At 36.7% G+C, this 20501-nt stretch overlaps 1 protein-coding gene across 1 annotated transcript in view; it reads right to left on the bottom strand.

Annotated features, from left to right (window-relative positions):
• Nucleotides 1–286: 286 nt before the first annotated feature.
• Nucleotides 287–20501, bottom strand: part of LOC149414955 (voltage-dependent calcium channel type A subunit alpha-1-like) — a 268503-nt gene continuing 248288 nt past the window's right edge. Inside the window, exons 34-39 of the mRNA XM_089643350.1 lie at nt 20314–20432; nt 19790–19989; nt 16986–17087; nt 5481–5665; nt 1852–1973; nt 287–572 (exon numbers count right to left, since the gene is read on the bottom strand). Of these exons, the coding sequence (XP_089499476.1) occupies nt 416–572; nt 1852–1973; nt 5481–5665; nt 16986–17087; nt 19790–19989; nt 20314–20432 (885 nt within the window). The 3' untranslated portion in view covers nt 287–415. The remainder of the gene's footprint in view (nt 573–1851; nt 1974–5480; nt 5666–16985; nt 17088–19789; nt 19990–20313; nt 20433–20501) is intronic.

Raw genomic sequence — 20501 nt, forward strand, 5'->3', positions numbered from 1 at the left:
GCCGCAGATCGTCCGGGGAGTAGGGCGGCGAGTCCAGCAGGCTGCCGGTGCTGCGTACGCGGTGCCCGAGCCCTTCGCCGTAGTCGTAATCATCCTCGTAATACTCCTGGTCGGTCTCAAAGTCCGCCATGAAGTCCTTCACGTTGGACTGCCCGTTCTTGGTGAGACGGTCGAGCTCTTCCTGCGTGCGGCACCGGCGGTCTTCCCCCTGGAAGGCGGAGTGCCGCATCTTAAGGATGTTTTCCTCGTCCCCGAGGGAGTCCATCTCAAAATCCTTGCGGTAGTCGGAGGGTCGGAGGTCGTCCGAGTCGGATCCCACCACGTCGGCCGTGGTTATGCCGATGCCGAAGTGTTGGATCTGTTGGCGGGTGACGCGCAGCACGGGGGAGAGCGGCGCGGGGCCGCCCGGCGCGTGCTAGCACCAGTCGTCTTCATCGGAGTCGTCTCGGTGCGTGTGGCGGGGCTTGTGTCCGTTGGGCAGCGGCGAGGGCAGCACCCGTCCGCCCCCGCCGCGGCCCAGCGCCAGGGCCTGCTCGAAGCTCAGTGGGACGTGCGAAGACGACTCTATCAGTCTGGAATACACGTCAAATCTATTATAATCCACACTGAATCACTATAATATACATATAACTGTGACAAGCTTAGGTTTCTTTGTTATTTTCACTAAATTTCCCGTTTACTTTCAAATACAACAGAATTATTTTGTTTCAACTTAATTACTACAAGGAACAACTATTTTCATCGGGGGAGATGAAAAAACATGCAAAAAAGCGATTATTAGTGTCTTAGTTTGGGTTATTTAAATAATTATTGCGGATTTAGACTGAAAGATCAAACATGGTTAAAACTGGTCAAAACACAGGAGATTTTAAACGTTGATTGAAAAAAATTGAACTTTAATGCATCTTTTACCATCTACCTCGAATTAAATAATTGTTCTTTGTAGTTCATTGAGTTGAAACAAAATGGTATTTAAGCTGTCGAGCTAATTTGTTCGGTTTTGCAAACAGACAGCTATTTGCAAAATAGCTCTATACACCTGTAGAATCAAATTATTCACTTTTGCGAACAGCTCATATGGTCTTGTAGAAATTTTTGTATCTCCTTTACTGTCATGGTGAGAAATATGACCTAAAAGGTGTTAGAAAGAGAAAACACCATGCTGTATATTCACGCCTTATATGCATATCCGCTGTGTCCTGTTCAAGGTTGATCAAAGCAAAACGAACTCTAAGCAGAATTCTTACCTGAACAGACTATGCAATAATTACAATATCGTATTATCCAAGGTTGATATTTTCAGTTGCGAACTTACCAAATACAAGGGGTCCATAAAATAATATTTCTCTGATGGTTTGTGAATAATTTTTATGTCTCTATTATGAATTGATTTATATCTACAACCTCTCTCCATGGTTATAAATGTATTGTTTTGTAAATTTTTCGTTTTATATAATCTTTTGTTTTTTATAAATTTTTTAATTTATATTCCTTTCTCGGAAATTTAATTTATTTATTCCATATTTCCATCTCAGTAGAGGTAAAGTCACAAGGAGGAAATCCATAATTGGTTTTATTTTAGCTATACAATACTTATGTACAAACTGATTAAATGTAAACTGTCGATTTCCCGAAAATGAATAAATATCCGCTATGTATTCACCGACATTCAAGCGATTAACCACTTGAGCGATGGCTGGGATAAATAGTGAAATCTAGGTGGAATTATTTTCTTTAAACAGCAGTAAGCAGTTTATGTGTTTCCATGTTAATATTTTGTGTGATATTAATAATATCGAATGGCCAAATAGAGCATGTGAGGAATATTATAACTTAATTAGACAGATATACCTATCTCTTTCTCGGAAGTCCCGATCTATAAGTCGGTCCCTCTCCCTGTCGGTATCTCTGTCTCTCTCCCTCAGCTGTAAGGAGTGCAGCGAATGTGGCGTTGCATGTACAGACATGTGTTGCTGGAAACATTAGACAAGTCATTTTTACTATTCAAAGGCAAAAACAACAATGTATAACTTATAACTAGTGGCTTACAACGATGACTTATAGCTAGCAACTGTGTATCTACTGAGACTTATAACTAGTGACTTACATCTAAAACTTAAAGCTAGTAACTTACAACTAAGACTGACTGCTGTAAGACTTACAACTATGGCTTAAAACTAGAAATTAACACATATCATCTAATCTAATCTAATATCTCTTCTTTGCCGACGATATCAAACTTTTCAGATCTATCAAAAGTTGTATCGATTCCATTCTTCTGCAGAATGATCTTGATTCTCTTGTCAAATGGTCGGAATTAAATAAATTACCCTTCAGCATCCAGAAATGCAGAGTAGTTACATTTACAAGATCCAAAGATACATTTCTATTCCCATATCATATTGATAAAAATATATTAACACGCAAAAACGAGATTCGTGACCTTGGGGTAATCTTCGAGGCAAATCTCTCTTTCAAATCCCACATATCTGACATTGTCTCCCGCGCCAACAAAATGCTTGGATTTGTTCTTCGTAATGCGAGATCATTTACTAATGGAATTGCAATACGAAGAACATATGAAGCACTTGTCCGCAGCATCCTGGAATACAGCTCAATTATTTGGTCCCCTTCTGAACAAAACCATATCTTAGAAATAGAAAAATTACAAAAAAGGTTTATGCGTTACCTGTATATGAGAGAATATACATACTATCCATTCCTGTATCCATCCTTGTTCTTAACAGGAATGCTCGATTTCAATACATTAGAAGCCCGCAGAAAAATATTTTTAGGCAAACACTTTTTTTTATGTTAATCTCTGGTACAATACACAATCCGCCTATGTTGAAAGAGGTTAACTAACAATTATACTCGAGGGAGATCCCATGCACTCTTATATGCTCCGAAAGCGAGGACTTCTGCCTATCAGAACGCGCCAATAAACAGAGCGACTCAACTGCTTAACGATTCTGCATTAGCCATCGACATTTTCAATGTCACCTACAGACAATTCAGTAACTATCTTTTAACACATGTCACAAAATAGTAAAACTGCCTCTGTAAACTTTTTAATTTGTAATCTTCTCCATGATATATTGGTGTATAACCTATAACCGTTTTATGGAGAACATGAAAAAATAAATAAATGTGTTTTAAATTTTACACAACTCATAAAAAACCATTTAAGTATGGTGAATAGTATGTTATGCTGATTGAGTTTATAATTTTAAGCCATAGTTGTAAGTCATACAGCGATTAGTCTTAGGGCCCGTTCCCACTTCCGTTTTCAAATCGGAGGCGGGTCCCGTTTTAAAAACGGACGGACAATGGCCCTGTTCACACTACCGTTTTAAAAACGGATCCGTTTTAAAAACGGACCATACTCTACGAAAAAAAATAATTGTCGATTCAACAAAAACATGTTATTTGCTCATTATTCAGTAATGGTGCGCAATGGACGACGATGAAGCTCTTGTCGTCATGTGGTACTTATTAAATAGAAGGAAAAAAGTGAAAAGAAAATTTTGGGTACACCCAATCATAGCCGAATGATTTTCTGTAGGAATTTTCCAAGTGTTAATTGGTGAGTTGAGAAGTGATGAACTAAAGTTCTTTAATTATTTTAGAATAATAATGATTGGATTATTTATATAGCGCCGTTTTCACCATAAAAAATCACCTCAAGGGCGCTTAATGGCTTAAGAGAATGTCTATCACTTCCTTTAACCATCTACTGGAATGAGTTTCAGAGAGCTTAACATATCAAAATACAAAATTGAGAAAGTGCATTTGTCCTGAAGAAAGGCTATCGATATTTTAAAGTAAGAAAACAATAACAACTCAAATATTTTTATTATGTGTTTATTTAACTAATACGCTCTTCCGTGCATCTCATTAAAGCTTTAAAATTTAAAAAAAGTAAACTTAAAAAAATAAAAATAAATATTTTGATGTACAAAAGTTGTGTACACCAAGTGTTTTGTTTTTATTTAGTTAAAGATAAAATATTACCATACTCTTTCTTCGACCAGTGGTATTAAATTTTCGGGATTTATTTCCTTATCCATTATTGTAGTTTTGATTTATTTACTTAACAAAATAACCAAATACAAGCATGCAGCGTGCCTGCTTCCTTGCGACAGGGAGCGGGCGGGGAGGGGTCGGGGTTTGGCGGGGACTCTGCCGGAACGACTGGACGACAAGTGTGAACAGCTCCATAGAACACTATGAGCGAGCGTGTTCCGACACGATTTGAAAACGGACGCGCTGCGTAGGCGAGCCATCCGACAAAAAATGTCGGATCCGTTTTCAAATCGCGTCGGACAAGTGTGAACAGCTCCATACATCCACTACAGCCACTAGGGCATCCGTTTTTAAAACGGGACCCGCCTCCGATTTGAAAACGGAAGTGGGAACGGGCCCTTAGTCAAGTCACTAGCTATAAGTCTTAGATGTAAGTCACTAGTAGTAAGTGTCAGTAGATACAGAGTAGCTAGCTTTAAGTTTTAATTTGTAAGCCACTAGTAATAAATCTTAACTTGTTAAGTTATTCTGTAGTTATAAGTCACATAAATTAAGTTATTTACCACGAAGACGGAGCTGTAGAAGTATTCAGTCCATCTTGTGGACCTCGTACATACAAAATTACAAATTGTTCAATATGTTATTTTGGTTTGCAACGGATAATGAAAGTGTCGAAGGTATTATGCTCAAAATAATGCATTTCCTGCTAAGATTGGGAAACTATTAAATAGATTCGCAAGATATTCAAAAATTTTATTAAAAAATTTCTCTACACATGAGGTTCCGAGGTTAATTATTTCCCACACGGCCTCCTTATTTTATCCTTGATAAAACTCTTGACTCTGTGCAAAAACAGGCGATCTGTTTGATAGATTCCCCAATCTTAACAAACGGACTGCAATCTTTAGAGCACAGGCGTCAGGTAGGTATGCTGTCCTTGTTCTATCGGTATTACAATGGAAGATGCTCTGAGGAACTAGCGTCATTGATCCCTTCGGCACCGGTGCGTAGTCGGGATACACGCCAAACGAGCGCCCAACATTTGTACACGGTTGACATTTGTCACATGAGAACGGGTCGCTTCTACGATTCGTTCTTAAGTTCAACAGCTCGGCTGTGGAACGAACTGCCGGCCTCTGTGTTTCCTCCCTCCTACAACATGGGACTCTTCAAGACCCATGTTCAATCCTTTCTCTCCACAAAAAGACCCTCCACACAGCATCCCCAAAGATGACATAGGCCCTGAGGGAAATTATTTTCTTCAGGGCCTCCTGTGTGGAGTTAATATAAAAAAAATAAAAAAATCCTTGGGGATGCTTTGTGGAGGGTCTTTTGAGGAGTTTCTGGAAAGGAAAAAAGGTATTAGGGTTGGGTAGGAATTTAGGAGCTAGTGTGTCCAGGAGTGATGGACGTATAATTCCATCCAAATATGAAAGAAATACTGAAATACTCACATGCGTTGGACTGCTGTTCAGTTTGGGAAAGTTGATGGGCGGGCCCGGCGTCTTCAGCTGCAGCGTGGAGGGCTTGCTGGGAGTGGGGGGCAGCCGCCGCCCTTGCCCCCTCCTTCCCGCCCCACCGCCGCCCGCCCCACCCATCCCCTGAAGCGAGGACTCGCGCTCCCGCCCGCTGTAGCTCACTGGACAAAACAAACAACATATCCACGTTGAGAGAGAGACCCATGTCTGTGTAAACTAAAGCTCTACGTCCACAAAGATACGCAAGTATTCGATACTTCATAATACATCTGCATGGAAGTTTGTACACAGGCACATGTTGACTATTTGTAAAGTTGTCGGCGATGCCAGTCTCAAGCGAAAAGGCGGGTGATATCGTCGCCACTCGCATTGCAGAGACTTTAAACATGGCGCTACTTGTGTCAAACAGCTTTAGATTAATGCCAGGAACAAAAAAGTCAATAAAAATGACAGGATATAAAAATGTTTGTTTGTTGGTGAAGTTATGGCATTATGACATTTCGAGAATTCATCAATGATTGGCTGTGACGCCAGTCTTGTTATTTTAGTGACGTGTGTTTGCAACGTAAGTAAACAATACAAGTATCAAATACTTGCGTATCCCTTTGGGCAAGAGCTTAAAGCTGGTGATACATTGACGAAGCGGTAATTTTATGGTACGAGTAGATATTTAAAAACACCGATAGCATTTAACGAGGGACAATTTTCACATTCAAACAATATAAGCACTTATTAAAACAAATTTATTGGCAAGAGAAATACATATAACCAAGATGACTCCCTAGCAGACACGTAAAACAGGTTTTATCGACAATGTTGAAACTTATCATGGCTGCAGATCGCCAACAAACAGTTAACAATGGCTAAATTAAGTATATTTAGTTGACATGAACTGTTGTTTGTTCATTGGAGATCTGCAGTTCAACACTCTTGTCTCGGAAAACATAAATACAACATTATACATGGTGTCCTGCGGTAAAGTGCGGCAACTTTGGACTAATAAACGATATGGAATTTACAACATAGTAGGGTACTTCTCGGATAAAAATGTTCAAATCTCTAGATATGATTTGAAATTTTTATGGCCAAAAGTATCACCGTGATAAATTTTTGGGTTATTAGAACAAAACATTTCAAAAAGAATCTCAGAACGTTTTCTAGCGTGCAAACTCCGCCATCCGGACAAATGGACAATTGACGAGTACTTAATTGAAACCGGTCTTTACTTTGGATTTGTTCCTGGGAAGACCCAAAACGCATCGAGCACGCTTAGTTATTGAGGCAAATGATATCCACAAAAACCCCATAAATATTAATGAGACGAAGGGGTTAAGCTTAACAATTCTTGGAATTCGGTACATGATGGCTAGACCAAAACTAAACGCCGAAAACCACATCAATTTAACTAATGATCATACTAAAATACCAGCCCTAATAAGATTAACGGATATATGAATCCATCGCTCCTAGGTCAAAAGGTCTCGCAGTAGGTAGGCAAACGCATTCTCCGCCAAGGCCTAGACAAACCTCCCATGAACCTGGGCACCAATGTTTAGTCACCAAACATAGCGAACCACTTGGGGTGACCTATGGCAGGAGTGTTGGTTATCCAATAGATAGTTCCCGGGGTGACGGTACCCATACCCGCCTCCCAGATCGAGTATCTACCCAAATAAACACACACATCGCCACAATCTATACTTCTGTCCTGAGGGTGGACACTGTAACGCTGTCTGAAATTTTGGCTAAATAGGGAGGAAGCGGAACATGGCATAGTAACCCAAAAATTAATCACGCTTAGGGGGTATTTCACTATCTCTGATTATGTTCTGACTAAGCACTAATCCGCGGATTAGTCATTTTTTCGTTTTCACTATATCTGAATAACGCTAACGCTCGGGTTAAAGTTCGATTTGACTAATCAGTGCTCGAACCTCACGTTAGGCGCTATTCCTCGAATCGAAGATGGCGTCAAAACATTCCGAGTTTGACAGCGGAGAAGTGAGTCGAATTTTGTTGCGAATTATTATGGATACCGAGGTTTTTGATTTACAGAAGCAGGTGAAAGGGCGGCGATGCGAAGGCCGCGAGTTTTAAGAGCTCGAATGAATTTGAATGCTTGTATGATCCATCCTGAATTATTTGATTGTGTTCAAAATAAGAAACAATGTATCAATTCGACACGAATCTATCTAAAATGACCTGATAATCAACATAACATAACCAAAAAAATGCACACTTTGCGGTGTGCGGACTGTGGCGGGAAACTGGATGACGGCGTTGACCACAGATCAATTGGCGTTGACGCTAGCATTCCATAGACATTGCGGCAAAACATGACAGGCGTGGCAGTAGATGGGGTAACTGCAAACATTTTGCGATGTTGCCAGACTATTTCGAGTGTTATCTATCCGGAAGCTCGGCAACAATGGTGAAACGGTCGGGGTTGAATAACGAAGTTATTCTGATCTCTAAAGCCAGCCAACGGCTAGCTAGTCAGATATTTAGCCCGAAATAGTGAAATACCCCCTAAATATCTTGTTATGTGTGCTGTTTCCATGGATACAGATAGTCAAAGAAATGTGACATTGCAACTCTTCACCCCCAGTGTATTTATCTGGAAAGTTCAACCAAATATCAAATTGACAAGCTTCAATCAGTGTTTAATGCAGCAGCAAGGCTCATAACCGGGGTTTCAAAATATTCACACATTTCAGAACACCTTCGTAACCTTCACTGGCTCAAGTGCCCTGAAAGAATCCAGTACAAACTGTGCTGGATGGTGTTTAAATCCATCAATGAAATGGCCCCACCCTACATCTCTGAACTATGCGTCCCGGAAAACACTGGTCTGAGGCAGTCAACTGTTAGATCAACAACATCATCAGCTGTAGGCAGACTGATGGAACCTATGCGCAAGCCAAATACTAAGTTTGGTGATCGCGCTTTCGGAGTATCTGGGCCGAAGGCTTAGAACAAGGCTGCCCAACCCCAGGCCCGCGGGCCATAATGTGGCCCGCGAACGAATTATAAGTGGCCCGCGTGAACCATTTTCAAAAAACCCGCCAATCCACCAATTCGCCAATTTGAAAAAGTGTCGCGGGCCTGCTGTAAAACAAACAATGCCGCTTGCGCGCGGTCACCAGTGTTGCCAACGAAGGCGATTTATCGCTATTTGGGCTACTCAGACCGAGAATCAGCGACGAAAAAATCTAACCTGTTGAACTTACTTTTTAAACAAAAATACACCGGTTTTGATATAGTATCTTGTAGCCACCCCCCCCCCCCCCCATGGAATTCGAAAAATTGTTGTGGGGAATCACATATGATGTTTTTGGGTACGCGGAATTTTTTCTCATCGAAGTTCCGTAACAACCCCCCCCATGGATTTCAAATATATGGTGGGGAGCACTCATTCTGATTTTTTTTTGTGAGGAATTATGTTTTATAGAAATTCTCTAACAACCCCCCCCCCCCCCCCCCCCCCCCCCTCATGGAAATAGGAACCGTCAGGTATTCAGTGGCCCGCCAGTGATTCAAAATAGTCTATTTGGCCCAACTGTTAAAAAGGTTGGGCAGCCTTGGTTTAGAATAAACTTACTCCAGAACTAAGATCCATAACAAGTCCAACAGAATTCAGGTCTAAACTAAAAACTTACTCTGTCGTACCCTTAAATTAAATATACCATTCCTAAGAGAAAGTCCAGTTATATTCAATTTTCCAATTATGTCCTAAATCCTGTACCTAAATTTCGCTAATAAACAATTAGTTGATGTTAATTAAGTGTTAATCTCAAGTGACCTACCAGGTAAGTATTGTACCTACTGTATATTATCTCCATAAATAGTTAAGTAATAACATAGATCACTGTAGAGATGTATTATAAGTTTGTACAGCGCCCTTGAGGTGATTTTGCACAAAAACGGCGCTATACAAGTCATCCAATTATTATTATTATTATTATATATGTTATAATTTTCAGTAGGAATGACTTTTTATATGAACAAAATAAATTACTTTTATTCATTTATATTTTGTACTTGTACCTATAATGGAGAATCAGCTTCCAAAGTTACTCCAATTTACCTCCGGACACCTTGTATGGTAAAAAAAAAACAAAGGGTACCTTTATATATCCAGGGGACTAAATAAAGAATTTATGAAGAAACACAATAATTTAAATACTAATTACTAGGGACATGAAAATTTTGCATTATTCTTTGAGGAATTTTCGAATGAATAAACTTTTTGGTACACTGAACACCAGTTTTACACTGTTTCGAATTACACGGTGCTACATTCCTTGCATGTACTTACATATTACTCGGTATGTATTATATACGCAGAGGTATGCGAAAAGCACGGCTGGAATTGCATGCAGGCCGCGAACTGCGACTGGAATAAACTTTGAAATCATTTTCAACATAGAGCGAGCTTTACAATTTCAATGTGATTTGTAATTTTATATTTGAATTACATTTGATTTGTTTTTAAAGTCATTTTTGAGTCATGAAAGCGATGTCGTACCAAATGTGAGTAAACGGGTTCTCATATTATCTGGTAATAATAGTGAATAATATATGTCATGATTTGTATACAGTAATTTTTTAAAAACAAAATTAAGATACAAAAACAAAAAATTATTTCTAATTTTGATATGCTGAATTTTTTTTTATGCATATACTCGTCCACCATTATTTTTTTTATTTTAGTAGATTTTTTTTAACTCTTGACAGACCAAGATGTCAAACAAAACGTCTGTAACCAAGTGGGTCTTATGGGCTTTTAAACTATAGAAATCCCAATTATTCACTCAATTATTAATGGTAACTTATGTATTTGCGCAGAAATACGTAAAATACTAAAATGATATGTCGAGTTTTTATGCTAATATAAGGAGGATATTCATTTTGGGTACTACCTACTCCCCCGCTTAACTGCAGGATAGTTAACACGGTATTGCATCGAACATATCCACCGTGTAAAAAGGGTGTCCAAAAGTCCAGTGTAATACTTTTTTTTACAAAATAGAAAAATTTGATGTGGCGTCTCTGACATGAAGTTAGCTGCATTTCATTCTATGGCTATTCAAGAAACCACAGACAAACAAATAATCCTTTCATATTTTTAAATAGGTACCAGAAAATCGCTAAAAAATACGATAATTTAACATTATTTGCCCGGCAATTCAGAATTCTCAAAAATTCATGAAAAAATTACGAAATTGCATTATCACACATGCAAAATTTTCAGATCTCTACTAATTTACTGGAAGGTCTTCTCTCTGGAAAAAATTGTGTGTAAATATTTCTAGCCTAAGAAATACAAAACTGGTTAATATAATAATCTAGAGTGAACTAATGATGACAAAATCCAAATTGCGATGAAGCTTGGCAGAAATAACTAGAAAAAAACATGGATGAGTATCTATTATAATCTATAATGTGAAGAAAATCCATTGTAAAGTCAAATCCTTTTTTGAATGTCATAAAATATACCTGCAAATATCACAGTATTAATAAATCCTTTATTAATTATTCGCTTCACTTATTCGCTCGCCCGATTTCTTAGAGTTTGTGTACATTTTGGGTTTTGTTTGAGTGAGGTCAATGTTGCCATGTTGTTCCATCTTATTCAATATTATAGATTTCAAAGTAGTCTATACAACTTTACAGTCAATAGCTGCTAGCTTCCTTTGCCAAAATATATTTTATTTGTGTTTCAAAAAAGGCTTGTTTGTTTTTTATACATAAATGATTTTAAAGCAAAATAATAAAATCACTATTCAAAAACTACTGTTGAATTCATTGACTACTTAATATTTGTCTAATTTTTTATTTATTTTGTAACTTCAGTCGGAAATCTACATATATATGTATACAAAGTGGGCAAAAGTATTGTCATAATGTGAATGTGCCATAATTTTTGCACATGTTATTGTGCTTTGACATTTATGATGTAGACAGATAAAGAATTAGTTAACAAGCAATGGAGCAATACACACCAGAAGAATGCGGAATAATTGTTACTGCTTATTTGACCAATTTCAGGTCTGTTTTTTTAACGCAGGTGGGACAAAAGTAATGTCCTAATATGAATTAAACCCCATTTTGTTAGACATTAAACGATGACGAAATTCACGCTGCGTTCACATTCCGGAAATTGGTCAAATAAGCAGTAACAATAATTCAGTTCTACAGGTGTGTATCGCTCCATTGCTTATTGCCAACTAATTTTCTATCTGTCTACAACATAAATGTACAATGACATTTGACACCATTTGCAAAAATTATGATCTTACTATTGCCTCATATTGTATAATAGGTACTTATTTAATATTTAAGTGTAAATAATCCAAGCATAAGAAGTTTGCATGCCAAATGAAGTCAAAAAACTTTTAGATAAGAAAATTTAGGTAGACGCTCAGAAGTTAGGGCAGACGCTCAGAGAGCTAAAGGTCATAGATTCAAATCGAGATCCCAGTTTTAACCTATTTTTTTTTAAACGTACGAATTTGAAAATTTGTTCAAAATATATTTTTTAATCTAATATAATATTGTACCCCTTTCAAATGACTCACGGTTTTATTTGTTTAAAAAATATAATTTAAAAATAATTAACTAAAAATGATCAAGTTTAATTTTACCAGAAAATAATTTTATAAACTCTCCTCTATGCTAGCAAAAAAATTCGCGTAAAAAAAATTTGCAATCTTTGATTCATTCCAAGGTTTAAACTGTAAATCGTCAACAACCTAAAATACAAATCTGTTTATAGCTAGACGGAGAAAACTTACTGATATGAAATATTGATAGTTTATTAATCTGGTCAAATTATTCGTTTTCTTGTTAAAAATGGGACTGGAGGCCTATAACGAATGATTTGACACATTTAATAAAAAACTATCAGTAAAGCACAACATATTATGAGGAGTTTCGCATCTCGTCTATTTTATTTATTCGGACAAGGGTGTGAACATATGTTTATTGGGAAATGATCTTGCCGTCACATTTTTAACAGTATTTTGATAAAAAAATTAGTACTCATTTTTCTCTATGTTTTCTATAAATATGTACATTTTTCCATTAACGTCCTAATTTAAAATTGCTAAACAACTTTTAAAAAACATTTTTGAGATTTATTAAAAATTAAAACATAATCGATAAAAAAATGTATTTAAACTAGTCCCCAAGAGAGCTCGTATGCACATCATCGACGATTGTTCTCTTCCTTCCCACAAAACCTTGTACAACCCACGACAACGCCACGTACAGCCTCTCTCTCAGACTAGTATAACGTTAAGTCAGCAAAGCAAGATTTATAGCTTAACTCTTACAATAATTTTGGGAATATTTCTCCCAGCCGTAGAGTTTTTTTGGGAGATATTTCTCCCAGCCCCACAAGGACTCAAGTCATGGTATCTCATTTTGTATTATGGTGAGATATATGATTTAAGCAGCGTTAGAAAGAAAAAACACAACACTTTGTATATGCATTTAAAAGTTTACCAAAGACACTCCAATTTTTTAAAAATAATTCTATGAAACAATTAATTTAAAATAATATTGCAAATTTTTTACTAAAAAAAAAAACAAAAGGGAAGTAAGTAACAATAATTTTTATATTTCCTTTGTCTAATTAAATATGTTTGTTTAGTTTTGTGTAAAGTGATAATTACAGTTTACACAATAAAAAACCACCGTTAAGTGACTTTAAAACTTTTTCTATGTTTATTTAAAATCTGAAAGAGTTTTTCATCTGCTTTCAAGAAAACAATTTAATTTTGAAATATTTAAAAAAAAACAACAAATTTAACTGGAATTGAATATAATGCGAAAATGTTTGCACTCTGTATTTTGACAGATTGCTTATGAGAAATACATTGCAAAATATGTAGGCTCTACTGGTTAAAACCCTTTGAGTCTAGAAAATAAACTAAATTCTCGCTTGGCATTAAATTTCAAATAGATTCTCTGTTTTTAAACTTTTAAATGCAAAAAGAAAGCTTGGTGTACTGTCTTTCTTAAACTGTTTATAGTTGTACAAGGATGAGTCATTTGGTGACACATATGGCACAACATTACTCAACAGCAATTGATGTTTTGTGACGAATACGGCACGGGTTAAATCTTCGATCGAATCATATATTGCGCAATAATTTTATGTGAATTTAGTTGCTAGATTGGTGGAAAATTAAGTATAAGAAAAATGCAGGTAATATACGCAAGACAATAAGCGGCACACATCAACAATAAATTGGCAATTTATTCTGATTAATTAATTAATTTAGATAAATCTGGCTAATTGGAGACAAAGACAATACATTGAAGCATTTTGAGAGCAGCGGCAGACAGAACATGGCAAATTTAGTTTTGTCTAGTTTTGGTTAATTAGCAGGCGATTGCGTAAACTTTATTTGAAATCTATAATAGTTAGTAGTTTATTTATGTATGTATGTTTCTCTTGTGAGTTGAATATAACACAAAAAACATGTATTAATTTTGACGTGTAATAAATTATAAACATAAAACAATTATTGATGTTAAAACATTAAAATTTTAATTTTAAAAGAGGATAATGAAACGTTTGTATAATCTATGAAAATTTTAAAATTAAATAAAATAAATTGTTGTCAGTGCAAATAATAATTTTAATTAAATAAATGACTTTATATACACGACTAGTTTAATCACATTTCAAAAGCGACGGTTTCTTCGTCAGAATAAACGTAATGAAAATTAACAAATAAGTACCTACAGACAAAAATATTAGAATGAGCAGTGATAAATTTGTAATTATTTAAAATAAAAAAAATAAGTTGGAATAATATATCTATTTTATGATAATTTTATTTATTTCATATAATTGTTTTATTTTTTAATAATAACTAATTATCACTGCTCATTAAGGTAATTTTTATTACGTTTATTCTGACGAAGAAATCATTGGTTTTAAAACATGCCCATCCTTTTTGATTAAATAATGGTGTATACAAAGTTAATAATTTAATTTAAATTAAGACACCACAAAGTGATTTTATAATTATTGAAGAAGCAAATAATAAATATTTATTTGTCTGCTTTTGACTTGAAAGGAACAAACAAAATTTAAAGCTTTATTTCCAGGAGTTAATATAAGTCATAGATAAGTCACCAAATGTAGCTTGTCACAATGATCTATGGCAGAGGTTTTGGTGAATCAATTATTCTCGGGGTTGCGGTACCCACACCCGCTTCCCAAATTGAGATAATATATTTACGTTAGGCAAGCAGATCAACATTTTAAACTTTTTTTGTAATTTAAAGCATAAATCTATGATTGTATTGGGTTATGGTAGAGGGTTTTTTTAAAAATAATTTTTCAGTGTAAGATAAATATATAATTATTTAACTCAAAATATAATATGTCAGGGTTTTTGTAGTCAAGCAGTAAGTTGTGTCATTAAGCATGCATTGAACCAATGGTCTAAATTAGTTAGTATGGTGAGAAAAACAAGGTTTGGTGATGGTTAAAAAAGCATGCATTAATGTCGTAAAATCTAAAAATAATCAAATGTATAATGTGTCACTTTGTCTGTATTCCATTGCATCATCATTCTTTAATTTTCTGTTTTGTCACAGACAATGTGTCACTTTGTCTGTGTTCCATTGCATCATCATTCTTTAATTTTCTGTTTTGTCATAGACAATGTGTCACTTTGTCTGTGTTCCATTGCATCATCATTCTTTAATTTTCTGTTGTGTCATAGACAATGTGTCACTTTGTCAGTGTTCCATTGCATGTGTGTATGAGTAGCTAAATAAAATAGAACAGTGCCAAAACAGAACATATTAACCACTGGAGCGTTTTTTGCAAACACCTGCGAGCGTCTGCTGGCTAAAATGTGGAAAATTTGAAGAGATATTTTAAAACATTTATCGAAATTATTTCAAAAGTTCCCGCGCGTTAGAATCTTCGATTAATCACAAAGCTAAATTAGTAGTTTCACAGTTTAACAAGAGATGTCTCTCATTTTTTCAAAATGATTTGCTGTTGACATTCCGCGAACCCGCGAATTAAAATATTTTTTCTTATAAATCATTGATCATGTGCTTTTATATTTAAAAATGCAAATTTCCGAATTTAAATTTGTACCTGTGATTATCAATTAGGCCATAGAGAACACACACACAAGTCATAATATTTAATATTGCACCAAGTAGGTACCATAAACGGCAATTTTAAAGTAAATAATACGCAGAATTCAAGCGTTTATAAACAATATTTTTTATGAATATTAAAAATATAGAATTAACAGTCAAATATATTCAATGGCTCTGTAACCCTATAAGACGTTTATATGCCTCTGTATCAAATAATGAATGAGATATGATTTTTTGTAAAAGGGCCGCAAACCAATGGCTTAAAATTTTCCGAGCGCTGATTATATAGCGGAACGCTCCAGTGGATAAAAGAATTGCTTGGGTTAGTTTAGTTTACGTTTGGTCAGGTTAGGTTTGTTTGTTCTTTCACTTCACTCTTATTCACTTTTCTACAATGTTCTGTTTTGTCATGGAACTGTGGGTATATATGTACGTATGCGAGGGTATATCAACCATTTGGAACGCAAATATACCGGACGAGATGAGTAGTAGTTAAAAAAAAAAGTCTGTAACCATCGCTTGCTGTTCAAAATAAATATCCGGCTATTCGGTCAAGGCATATACCGTATATCCGGTATCTGTACCAAATTCAGCATCTGCTGTATCTCTAGTGTATTGTATATCCACCAGCTGTTTCTTGTAAAACGATTAATGACATTATGCAAAGTCTACTGTTCATAGAACTATTAGTAATGATCGTTTTCTAATTCCTCACCTCAATATAACTCGGATTTATGCAATACAATTTTATGTTAGTCAGAATAGAGATTTATTTCTTGACATTCAATTTCATACACGGTAAACTTTTAGACGCAAAGAGAAAGCGTTGTGTATGTTCTTTTTAAAACTTTGTCTTTCATAATTCTGACCTTAATAGAAAAGTAGCCTTATAATAAAGCATTGATTTCCACGTAAAAGTCATTTTTGCATTTTATCGAACATTCTGATGAAAATATTCTACATTAACGCCTCCAAGCGGTGCGAGTTGTACAGCTTTGTGTTTTTCAAGGATGTGAACAATCCACACATAACTTTAACTGCTTTTTAAAATATTTTTTTATCCACGTCGATCAAAATACAAATTAGAAAGCGCAAAACACTGCCACCACGTACTATATAATTTTAATTAATTGCTGCCATTATTTGGAAGGAATGTCAATATGGTACACTAGCACCTCTAGCTGTCAAAGTTGGAGAAATACTGACAATATATTAATGGAGTTGGGTGTATTATTCTAGGGAATTTGAAGAGTTAGATATGTGTACGTAAGAGTATAATATGTATGTGTGTGTGTGGGTGTGTGTAGTGTTGTTTGGCGGTGTTTGTGGCCCCCTCACCGATGAAGCGTGCGGGGCTGGGCGAGCGAGATCTCTGCTGGAGGCTGGTGGACGGGGGCACTGGGGGGCGCCTGCCCGGGGAGCCACACGCGCTCCAGCTGTCTGTGCACCCACATAACTCTATCAGTCAACTCCCTGATCTCTCTATCACACATAACCTCACATGAGTCATAAAGAATAATAAAAAAAAAAGATAAAACACGCACTGTTGTATGCTTACAGGCGATGTGTTATAAATACAATGAGGAATGTTTATGCAAATGTAACAAAATGTAAGTCTCAACTGCTCTCAAACGTCTGGAGCCAGTGAGACTATGGCATCCCAAATTGGGGTATGTTGTGAGGCTGAAGGTAGTAGGGAGGGAAGGAGACGGGGAAGAGGAAGGAGACGAGGAAAATAATGGTGGGGGGAATAGATCTAGTCACCAAACACGATGGCTTAAGCAATTTCAAGCAAAGTTTCGATTCGGAATGGTGGTCTTTGACTGGGGTAGTACTGAAAGTATTCACGCCGGGATTTGAACTCGCAACCTTCAGATTCGTGGCCAAGGATCAGAACCAGAGGCGGTTCCTTAGTACGTGCATTTGTGCATTGCACCGCTTGTCTTCAATCTCCACATAACAAATTACAACGACATCTGTGCCCCAGTGATCGATGTAAGAAATTTGTAATTCCCGTCAGGTCATTATTTGAGCTATCGTCTAGTAAAAAAATCCCGCGCAAGAGCAAGCGGTCGTGCATACCCCGATATGCACAGAACCAACTTTTACCATACTACTAAAACAGCGTCGGGCGGTATCGCGACAGCCCGAAGTAGCCGAAACGGTGACATAAGCGAGACAGATTACACTCTTAACGTCAAATTACGTGTTAGAGCAGTGCAGATACATAACCCATCCGTGCATTATCGAAGTGCTTTGACGGCGAGTGAATTTTGCATCACTTTGATCATGCGTAATACAATGCGTTTGGAATGGATTCGCTTAGAAATACTAATGTTCAATGTTAACGCAACAACATTAACACATTGGAACTCGTTCGCGGTGAAATCAAACGGTTTCGCTATATTTTCAACGATGAATTGAGTGTCCTTTATTTTCAAGATAATTTTGAATTATTTAATCAGTTATTTTACAAATATAACTAGGAAGATAGAATGAATTGCAGTAGGTGTTCCCATTCATTAATTTGCTCCACCTAAATTACAGACTAGGTACATTTTAAAAGTGAAATGCACTGCTGGTAATTACAGTCAAGGGCCGCGTCTGCTCCCAGGTTCCTACCCCACGGAGGACGACAAAATGTAACGAGGTATATTCCACAGTATAACAATAGTATATTATATACGGTTGACTTTTGTCAACCGTTTTGTTCAAGAGCTCCAGCCTCTGTGTATCCTCCCTCCTACAATATCTTCAAGGCTCAGGTTCACTCCTTCCCTTCCTTGAAAAAAACCCTCCACACAGCTTCCCCAAAAACAACAGTGGAGTGGAGTTAATGGATAAAAAAATCATATACAGGGTTTTCCAATAAGAGGTGTTATTTTGAATAGCCCGCTATTTCGGTAGATGTTACTTTTGAAGCTGTCATTTTTTGACATTTGACAAGTAGAAACTACGCCATTAATAAAAATGGAACGATACACGCTTTTTAAAATTATTAGTGAATCAAATGCAAATCATCTTGAGTGATGAGGCCCATTTAGACCTCGGTGGCTTCGTCAACCAGCAAAATTGTCGCATCTGGGGCTCGGAAAACCCAAGAGTTATTGTTGAAAAGCCTCTCTATCCTGAACGTGTGACTGTTTGGTGCGGTTTATGGTCCGGCGGAGTCATTGGACCTTACTTTTTCGAAAATGAGGCTGGAGCAACAGTTACGGTGAATGGATTGAGCTATCGAGAGATGATTAATGATTTTTTATGGCCGGAATTGGATGGTATTGATCTGGACAACGTTTACTTCCAACAAGAGGCGCTACGTGCCACACAAGAAACGAAACCATTTATCTTTTACGATTGAATATCAAAATAACACCTCTTATTGGAAAACCATGTATTATGAAATTTTTTTTTCAAATAAATTCATTTGCTTCTCATTTTGTGTTACGGTGTTATTAGAAGATAAACTAACAAATGACAGTAACCAAATAAAATAATTGATTACTTTAGGTGAGGAACTGGTAAGGTTAGGTTACGAACAGGTGAGGTTAGGTTAGGCAAGGAAGAAGTCATTCATTTTGTTTTTTTTTTTTACATTTGAACGGTCCTCATTAGACGCTGATTCAAGGTGCATTTTCAAATTTAACAACATGATAGTTGTCTTCTTTGGCTGATCACAATTTGATCAAAAGCTGAAACGGAAACCTTTCAACTGTTAAAAAACAAAATGGCGCTGAATGGCCATTTGAAGACAATTTTATATTTGAATTTCTGCGAAACAACTGCGCCTAAGAATAATATTTTAATACTTATCAACACCATGATATTTTATATGTTCATATGTTACAAAGATACAAAACAAAAAAAAAATAATATAATATTAGGTTAAGTCAGGTTAAGAAGAGATACGATAAGATTAGGTTAAGTAAGAAGTAAGAACAGATAGGATAGGTTAGATCAGGAACGGGTGAGTAGGAAAAGGTGCAATAAGGTTAGGTTACATAAGAATAGATTACATAAAAAGGTTGCGTTAGGCTTGGAACAGGTATGGTGAGGTTATGTTAGGTTAGGAATAGTAGCAATAAGGTTAGGTTTGTTATTTTTCTTCAGTATTCTATCTATTCACGTAACCATAGATAACATACCTCCTGGTTGGCGGTAACCAGGCGCGTGGTGATGGTACCGGTAGCCGTGTCGGCCATGGTGCTCGTGCTTCACGATCTCCACCACGTTGGACACGGTGTCGGAGAAGCCGATGTCGTGGTGCACGTGATTGGGGTGGGGCACGTGCGACGGGTGGCGCCGTCGCGGGGAGGGCGTGCGCACCAGCGGAGACGGGCCGCGTCTGCAACACAACACAAACCAAGCGTCAGTTTAACGTTCCTGTACCCAAGATATCACGTTATGTTACCTAGATTCCATCAATCATACCTCAGTAAACTTATACAAATTTTAGTATTCCTTAAAAACTACTTATTCCGGAATTATGGAATTTTCCAATGGGTATTTTGAGAGGGTGAAAAGGTATCTGGCTATCACTAAACACGGCTAAAGGCATTTCAAGAAATGTCGATTTTAAATGGTGGGCTGTCACGAGGGCTACATACTGAGAGTTTATCTCGACACTACCTGCGTTTTAGAATAAAATTTGATAAAAAGTATGAATTACCGAAGGCTCGGTGATCTTCTATGGCCGTTTGCATACGGCTGCGGGGCTTGTAGATGTCCTCCGTCCACCAGAGACTCCATGGAAGGCTGACGAGACACCACATCTTGCAGCTCCAGAACCTAACATCGGGTTACCACACATTAGAAGGGCCCTTTGTCTATGTTTTACTCAATTTTCCAGAAAAATCC

The sequence above is a fragment of the Hesperophylax consimilis genome, chromosome 19 (genome assembly GCF_061612785.1).
Source record: "Hesperophylax consimilis isolate HC1 chromosome 19, BYU_Hcon_1.0, whole genome shotgun sequence".
NCBI lineage: Eukaryota > Metazoa > Arthropoda > Insecta > Trichoptera > Limnephilidae > Hesperophylax > Hesperophylax consimilis.